This window comes from Nicotiana attenuata, chromosome 3 (genome assembly GCF_001879085.1).
Source record: "Nicotiana attenuata strain UT chromosome 3, NIATTr2, whole genome shotgun sequence".
NCBI lineage: Eukaryota > Viridiplantae > Streptophyta > Magnoliopsida > Solanales > Solanaceae > Nicotiana > Nicotiana attenuata.
This window is the reverse complement of record NC_031991.1, coordinates 22503684-22515894: the sequence shown is the minus strand read 5'-3', so window position 1 is coordinate 22515894 and position 12211 is coordinate 22503684. Positions and strand designations below refer to the sequence as shown.

Below are 12211 nucleotides of genomic sequence, written 5' to 3'. Positions count from 1 at the left end.
GGGGGGGTGGGATAGCCTTACCTCCAAAGATTACAACACAAGGATATAGGTATCCTTACCAAAAAACACAGTAGGGTGATTACATACACCTCATCTCTGTGTGATACTATCACAACTTGGTTAGCTTACAAGAAAATTTGCTTTATCGTACTTTGTCCTAATACTAGGCATCTGCAATTTATCCATTATGAAAGGGACTTTGGCACCTCTAGGAAGTTGTTGGAATGAAAGATATATATTACTGCTAGAGGCGGTTGTGGCTAATTTAGCAAGGTAGTCAGCCACTTGATTTGCTTCCCTATAGCAATGCATAGGAGTGATTTTGGCTAGATTCATAAACTGTGTAATATTCTCGATGATCCGCTTCATTTTGTAGTTGTCCGTATTTCCTTCTTTTAACATGTTTGTCACCAGGAGGGAGTCCAGCTCTATATTGAAGTTAGAGTAACCATTTTGTATGCACCATTTGATCCCAAATAAAGCAGCTTGGGCTTCTGCATCATTATTGCTACTGCATTTGGCTTGGACTGAGAATGCCATAATGAAATCTCCCTGATCATTTCTCATAGTACCACCAAAACCTGCTTTCCTGTTCTCATGTATGTAGCTACCATCGGTGTTGAGTTTGAAGGATCCTTGGAGAGGTTTCCTCCAAGCTACAATAATAGCTTCAGGAACCGGTTGTAATCTCATCATATCATCATAGTATTTGACCCAAGGCAAAGCCAGTTTGCACCTAGGGAAGGTTCTGTGAACTACAGCTTGTATGTTCCATATTATCTGTTGCTTCATTTTGTAGAAATTGAATCTCTTTTGATCACCATATTTACATGAGCACCTATTTTTCCAAATCTCCCAACATACTATGATAGGAGTAATTTGTAGAACTTGTTTGTGTATGTCATTTTTGCTCCTTTGCTGCCACCAGTGGTTAAACCACCCTCTAATGGGAATCTGTTTGTGGATGATTCCCATATGAGCACCAATGAATTTCCAAATGTACCTAGCTGCATCACTTTCCATGAAAACATGTTGCATAGACTCATTTGAGTGGTTAGTACAACATATACATCTTGAAACAATTTGTTTCCCAAAGTTAAGAATTACCTCATCAAATGGAAGTTTAGACAGCCATAATCTCCAAGTTAAGAAGGAAATTTTAAAGGGGATGCTAGGGTGCCATACCTTGCTTAAGAACTGATCTTTAGGCTTGACATCTCTGAAGATGTCTAGAACTGTTTTATTGGAATACTTTCCATTCTCTGTGAGATCCCATATGGCTTGATCAGGGATGCCTTGCTTTCCAATGTTGACATTTATAATGATTTGAACAATGTACTCTAGGAAGGAGCCTCTAAGTTTATGCATATTCCAGTTTCCATGTTGAATGAACTCCTTGACTAGCACTTTAGGACTGTTGTTGATAGCTGGTAACAAGGATGCCAAAGGGCCCTTACCAGTCCAATTGTCCCACCACATACTAGAATTTCCCGAATTGATAATCCAGAAGATGTGAGGTTCAACTTTACCTCTAACCTTTCTCATCTTCTGCCAAGCATGAGAGTCACCAGAAGCATTCCTTTTACTCACGGGTGAGATCTTGGGCAATATTTATGTCTCATGAAAGTAGCCCACAAAGAAGGGATGGTCCTGAACCTCCACCACCTTTTTGTAGCTAGAATATTATCAAGGACATCCATTCTTTTCACTCCCATGCCTCCTTCCTCCAAGGGGAAGCATAATTTTTTCCAAGATCTCCGATGATAATTCTTTTGTTCCCCAGAATAGCCCCAGAAAAAATTAGCAAAATGCTTTTCAATCAAGTTAAACGTGCTCTTGGGAGGGGACATAGCAGATAAAGTATATATAGGAAGAGATTGTAGAACATATTTAATATGAATAAGTCTACCTCCATATAAAAGTATCTTACCATGCCACCCATTAAGCTTCTTAATTATTTTGTTAACCAAGCAATCAAAGTAAACAATCCTCTTTCTCCCTGTATAGATTGGACATCCTAGGTATGTAAAAGGAAAATTCTTATCCATGTAGCCTGTAGCATTCCTGATACTATTGATTCTAGTAGCACAAGTTTGAGGTGCAGTTTAAAAGAAGCTTTTGTCAGTGTTAACCTTCTGACCAGAGCTATTCTCATAGTTCTAATGGTGTTCATGATAAGGTTAATAGAAGCATTATTACCACGAGTGAATATAACAATATCATCAGCATATGCAAGATGGGTGATTTGTAGACCTCCCTTAGACATAGAAAAGGGGATGAAATTGTCGTGTAAAAGAAGATTATTCAGAGAACAAGTAAGAACTTTAGCAGCTAAAATGAATAGGGAAGGGGATAACGGATCACCTTGTTTTAAACCTTGACTGGATGTAAAGAAGCCTTTTCTATTACCATTAATAATAATAGAATACCAAATTCCAGATAAAAGACTCATAATCATGTAAATCCAGAATTCAGAGAAACCAAAGTTCCTAAGAACAGAAGTAACAAAGGTCCAAGACATCCTATCATAGGCTTTAGCCATATCCAACTTCAAAACAATATTGCCCCCTTTAATCGTATGTGAGATAGATTGAACAATTTCTTGTGCTAATAGAATATTTTTAGAAATGAGTCTTTCTTTAACTAAGCCACTTTGATTTGTGGAAATAAGAGTGGTCAATAGAGGGTTAAGTCTATTAGATAAGATCATAGAAATAATCTTATTAGTAAAATTAGAGAGACTTATAGGCCTGAAATCATTAAAGGAAGAGGGGCCATCTATCTTAGGAATAAGGACAAGGCAAGTATGTGTGTAAAATTTAGTAAGAAGAGTACCTTTGAAGAAATCCTAGACAAAAGCGTTGATATCCTATTCAATGATGTCCCAACAATTATGGAAGAATGTGCCATTGTAGCCATCTGGACCAGCTGCACTAGAAGCAGACAAGCTAAAAACTGCATGTCTAATTTCTTCCTCACTTGGTTCTTTATTAAGGTTGTCACTTTCTTCTTCTGTGATCCTTTTAGAGATACAATTCAGTAAAGTAGGATCTATTTTAGCTACTGGAAGGTTGAATATGGAATTGAAATGCTTAATAGCAACTTTAGCTATTTTATTGTCTCCCTGTATCCATTTGCCTTTATGATTTTTTATCCTGTTTAGCTGAAGCTTTCTTCTTTTTTCTCTGATCATACTATAAAAATATCTGGTGTTTCTGTCTCCTTCCTCAAACCCTTTGAAATTTGTTTTTTGGATTAGTAGGGAATCTTGCATATTCAGCCATCTAATATATTCCGCATGTGCCTTATTGGTTTCTTCCCGAGCTGCCTCAGTATTGCTGATAATCTCATGTTCTTCAAGGCTCTGGATTTTTTGCTCACATTTCAGAACTTGTTCATGAATGTCGCCAATATCCTCTCTAGACCATTGAGATAGTCTTCTGCTAAGGAGCTTTAATTTAGACCGAAGTCTCCACATGCTATTGCCAGTAATATTAGTATGCCAAACTTCCTTAACAAGATTGTGGAATCACTCCTGTAAAGTCCAAAAGTTAAGGAATTTAAAATACTTAATGTGAGTATTATTGGAGTCAAAGGATTTCACGAGTAACGGCCTATGATCTGATCCAGTCCGCACTAAATGTCTAACGGTAGTGTTTTGAAATTTTTGAGACCACTTATCATTAAAGAAAACTCTATCAAGCCTTTTCCAAATTCTTTTTCGAGGTCTCCTCTTGTTGCACCAATTAAGTGAACTTTGGACCTGTATAACCAATGTCAGTAGTTCCGCAATTATCCATGCAATTCTGGAAGTCTAAACTCCTGTGCATCCTATGAGGATTGCCACCTAATTTTTCTTCAGGCTCCAGGATAACATTAAAGTCACCTCCAATGCACCAAGGTCCATTTATAGACAAACTGATGTTCTCCAGGCTGCTCCACATTTCTCTTCTCTCTATATTACTGCACTTAGCATAAACTGCAGTGATAACTATAGGGTGGTTGGTCGATCCATCATCAATTTTGATGGAGATCTGTTGATCCTCATTGTTAATAATAGAAATTTGACTGATATTCTTCCAGAAGCACCAAATCTTTCCGTTGTCATTAGAAATGCATTCCTGATAACCCAAAAATTTTCTGTACCCCTCAATTTTATCCTTGTCAACCATAGGTTCCATGATTGCAGTAAAGAGAGTGTTATTGATATCGATAAGTTGTTTTAGCCTATGTATGGCCTTTTTTGACCTTACCCCCTAATATTCCAAAAGATTGTATTAATCATGGAGTCTTTGGAGGGAAGTATCATTCTTTTGTGCCCTCTTTACAGAGGATGTGGTTCTGCTTTTGTTTCTTCTACTGGAGTTTCTGGATCTGCTTCTTCCCCTCCCTTCTAGTATATATTCTTCTTCTTCTGTAATACTTTTGTCTTGTCTGCTATCTTCTCTCTGATTGAGTCCTTCAAGACTTTGATGTAGTGAGATTGTCACTGTTTATTTTCAACTTGAAGCAAAATAATTTATTTAGATACAACATTTTATTTCAAATAATTATTGTGATTAAAAGATTATTTTTCCTACATTAAGTTTTAATCGTGGCAAATATTAATGATTAGCCATGAAATTTTATCATTTCAAAAAATCTAAGACTATATCATTTCGTCATGATAAATAAGTGTAGCTATTAGCTACCATTTCCACTATGTTTTGTAACTTGAAACAAAATATTTACTTGGCTAAAAATATTTTATTTCAAGTAATTTATTGTGGTTAACAGGTTACTTGTAACGACCAGGACGATCGCTTTGAGTATTTTAGTCTCGTTTTGTTACATCTCGCATTTTCGTACGTTAAAAGTTTCGTCTTCGGTTAATTCACGTAGACTCGGGGATGAGATTATCTTGAGGTTAACGTATTTATGCTGTTTATAACAAGCGATAAGTAAGTGTCATGAAGGATAAAGGGCACACGAATTAAAGAAAACAGGTTTCGTTGAAGATGACCGATTTGGGTTAAAATACGAGTTGAGCGATAACACCCGATATTTATGGACTAATACCATACAAGATAACCATATGACCACGGTATATAATATATAAAGTATATTAAAAATAAGTAGAATTTTAAGTAATTTGAGATAATTTTTAAATTATGCGGGTAATCAGTTAATTACCATGTAACGAGACAGTACCCAATTAACTAATAAGTGGATAAAAATTAATAAATTCCACCCTCCAAAAATGTGAAAGCTGGCCACAATGACTCCTTAGTCATTTAATAGGTGGCAACCAAGTAGCAAGGTAAAGGTCACTTCATCCTTATATTGGTATATCATCAGAATAATAGTCATTTTACTACCATTAGAACATTATGAACCTTTACAATCTAAAGACATTTAGCATTCTGCAAATCCAAAACAATGTTAGCTATTTGAAAGCCTTAACAAAGCTTTCTTTCTTATCTTGAAGAAAAAGTCAATCAGAACGTTAGAAACATTGACAGTTCAAACAACGAGATTTCTTGCATCCAAATTCTCCCCAAAAAAATATTATACGAATTTTTTCCTACTCCAAGTTTGTTAAGGCTATCCCTTCTTTGCTTTTGGCATGATCCAAGTTATACAGAAGAAACGAAAAAACGCACAGTTCTCATAAGCAACTCTATTCATAGAAATACTAGGGGTCTCTTTGTTCTTGATTCCCCATGTGACATATTATTGTATCTTCTGTTCATGGGTCTCAAAATAATATGCAGTTGATAAAGTTTATCCGAAAAGAATATTGAGATTTGTAACATATTTTCATGCATTTTATTCATTTATGCATGTACATTGACCCATGAACATACAGCATTATACACGCGTATTTATATGTATATATTTATGTATATTGGATATGGAAAAAAGGTTACGGGGTTATATACGCGCCACTACCTGATCAGTTGGTATATATTGATGATGTTTCCCGCAGTGTCCAAGACGATATAATGGGATGCCCTCAGTGGCTTGACGATGTTATGTACACCTATACCTATGCTTCACACGACATTTATATGAACGTGCATGACATTATAAATGTTTCAAAATTTAGAAATTTATTTAGATTTACAGATGGATCTCATAATTTCATGTTTCATCTATGTCTTTTATGTACTGATTTGCATGTCTTACATACTCAGTACATTATTCGTATTGACGCCCTATTTCACAGGGCCTGCGTTTCATGCCCGCAGGTGTAGGTAGCTGACCGTCCCCCTTCTTAGGATCCTTGATCAACGAGAGCTGGCGTGCTCCATTTGATCCGGAGCTGCTTTTGATTTTGATACGATATGCTTATATACATATATGGGTATGACGTGGCTCAGTCCCGTCTTTGTACAGTTGTATTTCTATTAGAGGTCTGTAGACAATTATTTACCGTTGGATAGTATGTAGCCTTATCGGCTTTCAGTTTTGGTTATATAGTTGTCTATAGCAGCCTTGCCAGCTCGCCCACTGTATTCCGCATGTGTATGTACATATGCCTTATTGACATGTTTCCTTCATGTATGTTATTCTCGAAATTCAGTAGACGTCATTCAGATTTATATCTTAGACGCATGCTTAAGGGTGTTAGACAGGTAGGACTCGGCACCCGTTGCGGTCCATCAGTTTGGGTCATGACAAATGTGGTATCATACCTAGTACATCACTGTGGGGAGCACCTGTGTTTTTTGTAAGGAAAAAGGAAGGTTCCTTACGGATGTGTACTGATTATAGACAGTTTAATATGGTGACAATCAAGAATAAGTACCCTCTCCCAAGGATTGATGATTTTTTTTATCTGTTGCAAGGTGCCAAGTATTTTTCAAAGATAGACTCTAGGTTCGAGTACCACCAGGTAAAGGTTAAGGAGGAAGATATTCCTAAGATATCATTCAGGACCAGATACGGGCACTTTGAGTTTCGTGTTATGTCGTTCGGTTTGACCAATGCCCCAGCAGAATTCATGGATTTGATGAACCGTGTGTTCAGGACTTTTTAGATCTATTTTGCAATTGCATTTATCGACGATATATTGGTGTATTCTCGTTCAGAGGCTAAGCATGCAGATCATCTGCGTACTGTGCTCGGAGTTCTATAAAAAGGGAAGTTGTATGCAAAATTCACTAAATGTGAATTTTGGTCAAGCTCTGTAGCTTTCCTTTGGCATATAATTTCGGGTGAAGGCATCTAGGTGGATACACAAAAGATGGAGGCAGTAAAGACTTAGCCTAGACCCACAACACCACAGAGGTTCATAGTTTTTTCGGTTTGGCAGGCTATTACAGGAGATTTCTAGAGGGATTTTCCTCCCTTTCAGCACCTTTGACAAAGTTGACTCAGGAGTGAGCAATGTTTCTATAGACTGACGCTTGTGAACGAAGTTTCCAGGCATTGAAGGACGGATTAACTTCAGCACCGGTTCTAATGCTCCAGAACGGACCGATGGTTATGTTGTCTATTGTGATGCTTCAGGCCTTGGATTAGGTTATGTGCTGATACAACATAGTAAGTTTGTAGCTTATACTTCTAGACAACTAAGAAAGCACAAGAAGAACTACCTGACCCACGATTTATAGTTAGCCATGGGGATTCATGAACTAAAGATGTGGAGGAACTACTTGTATGGCATTCATGTAGATATCTATGCGGATCATAAGAGCCTCCGGCATATCTTCAGTCAAAAGGAATTGAATTTAAGTCAAAAAAGATGGTTGGAGCTACTTAAAGACTATGACGTTGATATTTTATACCATCCAGGGAAGGCAAACGTAGTAGACGTCGCCCTCAGCCGCAGATCGATGGGTAGCATGTCATATTTACAGCCAGAAAAGAGGGAAATAGCCCATGAGATTCATCAGGTAGCTATTCTTGGAGTTTGGTTACTGGAATCAGGTTATATTAGAATTACTATTCAGGATACAACAACATCCTCATTAGTAAGTGAAGTGAAGGAACGCCAGTACGAGGATCCTGTGTTAGTTCACTATCGGGATACCATCCCTCAGAAGGAGAAGACACCGTTTGAGATTATAGAAGATGAGGTCCTCAGATATCGAGGACGATTATGTGTCCCTAATGTTGCAGGGCTGCATCGGTAGGTTCTGGGAGAAACTCACTATTCTCGTTATTCTATCCATCCCGGAGCGACAAAGATGTATCATGATATCAGGAAAGTATATTGGTGGGACGGAATGAAAAAGGATATAGTGGAGTTTGTTGCTCAGTGTCCTAACTATCAGCAAGTTAAGATTGAACATCAGAAACCCGATGGATTATTGCAGGCTATGGAGATTCCGACTGTGAAATGGGAAGTAATCAATATGGATTTCATCGTAGGCTTACCTCGTACCCAGCGTAAGTTCAATTCGATATGGGTGATTGTTGATAGGCTTATAAAGTCAGCCCATTTTATGCCCGTTAGGACTACATACTCCGCAGAGGATTATGCAAGGCTTTATATTAAGGAGATAGTACGACTTCATGGTGTCCCTGTATCTATTATCTTTGATAAAGGAGCTCAATTTACAGCTAACTTTTGGAGGTCCTTCCAAAAAGGACTTGGGACTTAGATAAGTCTTAGTACAACATTTCATCCCCAGACAGACAGATAGGTTGAGCGTACTATTCAGACACTTGAGGATATATTTCGAGCTTCTGTGATAGTCTTCAAAGGTAGCTGGGATGATCATCTGCCGCTTATTGAATTCGCATATAATAATAGCTACCATTCCAAAAATTCAGATGGCTCCATACGAAGCTCTATACGGATAGAAGTGTAGGTCGCCTATAGGGTGGTTCGACGTTGGGGAAGCTACGTTAGTAGGACCAGAGATTGTACAACAGGAAATTGAGAAAATTAAGCTTATACAGGAAAGATTATTAGCAGCTGAAAGCTATCAGAAGCCTTATGTGGATAATCGACAGCGAGACTTGGAATTTCAGGTTGACGATTGGGTGTTCCTAAAGGTATCACCCATGAAAGGTGTTATGAGATTTGTAAAAAGGGGAAAATTTAGCCCTCGATACGTTGGACCATATAGGATCATACACAAGGTAGGCCAGGTAGAATATGAGTTAGACTTACTCTTGGACTTGGAGTCTGTACATCCAGTCTTTCATGTGTCTATGCTCCGTAAATGTATCGGAGATCCTTCTAGAGTTGTTCAGTTGACGACGTTCAGCTCATAGAGAATCTACCATATGAAGAAACTCCCATTGCTATATTAGACAGACAGGTTCGAAGATTGAGAACTTAAGATGTAGCTTCGGTGAAAAGACTTTGGAGAAACAACAATGTGGAAGAAATGACTTGTGTTAGTTATTGTCATTGGTCGTGTGAGGCCATTGTTGTTATTGATGATTGTTGTTCTATGTGGCTTTAAATTATGAAGCTTCTACAAAGAGAGTTGGTAGTAGTGTTATTACAAAGGCGACTCTTCCAAAGTTATATAGTTCTGGAGGAATTAAACATTCTAGGACGAATGTTTCAGGGGGGGGGGGGGGGGGAGGGGATGTTACATCTCGCATCTTCGTACCTTAAAAATTTCGTCTTCAGTTAGTTGGCGTAGACTCGGGAATGAGATTATCTTGAGGTTAACGTATTTATGCTATTTATAACAAGCGATACGTACGTGTCGTGAAGGATAACAGGTACACGAATTAAAGAAAATGGGTTTCATTGAAGATGACCAATTTGGGATAAGATACGGGTTGAGCGATAATACCTGACATTTAGGGAATAATACCATACAAGGTACCATTTGACAACGGTATACGATATATAAAGTATATTAAAAATAGGTAGGGTTTTAAGTAATTTGAGATAATTTTTAAATTATGCGGGTAATTATTTAATTATCGGGTAACGAAACAGTACCCAATTAACTAATAAGTTGATTAAAATTAATAAATTCTACCCTCCAAAAACGTGGCAGTTCGCCACAATGACTCCTTAGTCATTTAATAGGTGGCAACCAAGTAGCAAGGTAAAGGACACTTCATCCTTATATTGGTATATCATCAGAATAGTAGTCATTTTACTTCCATTAGAACATTAGGAACCTTTACAATCTAAAGACATTCAGCATTCTGTAAATCCAAAAGAACGTTAGCTATTTCAAAGCTTAAAAAAGCTTCCTTTCTTATCTTGAAAAGATAGTCAATCTGAGCGTTAGAAACATTGACAGTTTAAACAACGAGATTTCTTGCATCCAATTTCTCATACAAAGAATATTATACGGATTTTTCTTACTTCAGGTATGTAAAAGCTATCTCTTCTTTATTTTTGGAATGATCCAAGTTATACAGAAGAAATGAGCAAACACACAGTTCTCATAAGCGACTCTATTCATAGAAATACTAGGGGTTTCCGTCTTCTTGATTCCCCATGTGACATATTATTGTATCTTCTGTTCATGGGTCTCAAAATAATATGCAGTTGATAAAGTTTATCCGAAAAGATTATTGAGATTTTTAACATATTTTCATGCATTTTATTCATGTATGCATGTACGTTGACCCATGACCAGACAATGTTATATACGTGTATTTATATGTATATACTTATGTATATGGGGTATGGGAAAAGGTTTATGGCATTATATACACACACCCACCTCATCAATTGGTATATATTGATGATGTTGCCCACAGTGGCCGAGACGATATGATGGGATGCCCTTAGTGTCTTGATGATGTTATGTACGCCTATATCTATTCATGACACGACATTTATATGCACATGCATGACATTATAAATGTTTCAAAATTTATAAAGTTATTCAGATTTATAGATGGATCTCTTTATTCCATGTTTCATCTATGTCTTTTATTTACTGTTTTTCATGCCTTACATACTCAGTACATTATTCGTACTGACGCCCTATTTCACGGGGCCTGCGTTTCATGCCCGCAGGTACAGGCAGGCAAACTGACGGTCCCCCTTCTTAGGATCCTTGATCAACGAGAGTTGGCGTGCTTCACTTGATCCGGAGATACTTTGGATTTTGGTATGATATGCTTATATACATATATGGGTATGATGTGGCTAAGTCCTGTCTATGTACGTTGTATTTCTATTAGAGGTCTGTAGACAATTATGTATAGTTGGATAGTATGTGGCCTTATCGGCTTTCAGTTTTGGGTATATAGTTGTCTATGGCACCCTTGTCGGCTTGCCCACTGTATTCCGCATGTATATGTACATATGCCTTTTTGGCAGGTTTCCTTCATGTATGTTATTCTCGAAATTCAGGAGGCGTCATTCGGGTTAATATCTTAGACGCATGCTTAAAGGTGTTCGACAGGTAGGACTCGACACCCGTTGTGGTCCATCGGTTTGGGTCATGACAAATGTGGTATCAGACCTAGTACATCACCGTGGGGAGCGCCTGTGTTTTTGTAAGGAAGAAAGATGGTTCCTTACGGATATGTATTGATTATAGACAGTTGAATATGGTGACAATAGAGAATAAGTACCCTCTCCCAAGGATTGATCATTTATTTTATCAGTTGCAAGGTGCCAAGTATTTTTCAAAGATAGACTTAAGGTCCGGGTACCATCAGGTAAGGGTTAAGGAGGAAGATATTCCTTAGACATCATTCAGGACCAGATACAGACACTTTGAGTTTCGTGTTATGTCGTTCGATTTGACCAATGCCCCAGCAGAATTCATGGATTTGATGAACTGTGTGATCAGGGCTTTTCAGATCTATTTGTAATGGTATTTATCGACGATATATTGGTGTATTCTCGTTCAGAGGCTGAGCATGTAGATCATCTGCGTACTGTGCTCAAAGTTCTACAAAATGCTGGTTGAGTTATGTAGCTTTCCTTTAGCATATCATTTCGGGTGAAGGCATCTAGGTGGATACCCAAAAGATTGAGGCAGTAAAGACTTGGCCTAGAACCACAACACCAACGGAGGTTCGTAGCTTTCTCGGTTTGGCAGGCTATTACAGGAGATTTGTAGAGGGATTTTCTTCCCTTTCAGCACCTTTGACAAAGTTGACTCAGGAGGGAGCAAAGTTTAAATGGACTGATGCTTGTGATCGAAGTTTCTAGGCATTGAAGGACAGATTAACTTCAGCACCAGTTCTAACGCTCCCAGAACGGAACGATGGTTATGTTGTCTATTGTGATGCTTCAGTCCTTGGATTAGGTTATGTGCTGATACAACATAGTAAGGTT

The 12211-nt window shown here is 37.8% G+C and overlaps 1 protein-coding gene across 1 annotated transcript; it reads right to left on the bottom strand.

The window, feature by feature from the left end:
• On the bottom strand, window positions 2870-3478 carry LOC109224223. Its single transcript, XM_019388810.1, has one exon. It carries the CDS (start codon window positions 3476-3478, stop codon window positions 2870-2872), a length of 609 nt encoding a protein of 202 aa, XP_019244355.1.

Coding starts and splice junctions, on each gene's coding strand:
- LOC109224223 (XM_019388810.1), bottom strand. CDS start 3,478: ATGTGGAGACTTCGGTCTAAATTAAAGCTCCTTAGCAGAAGACTATCT.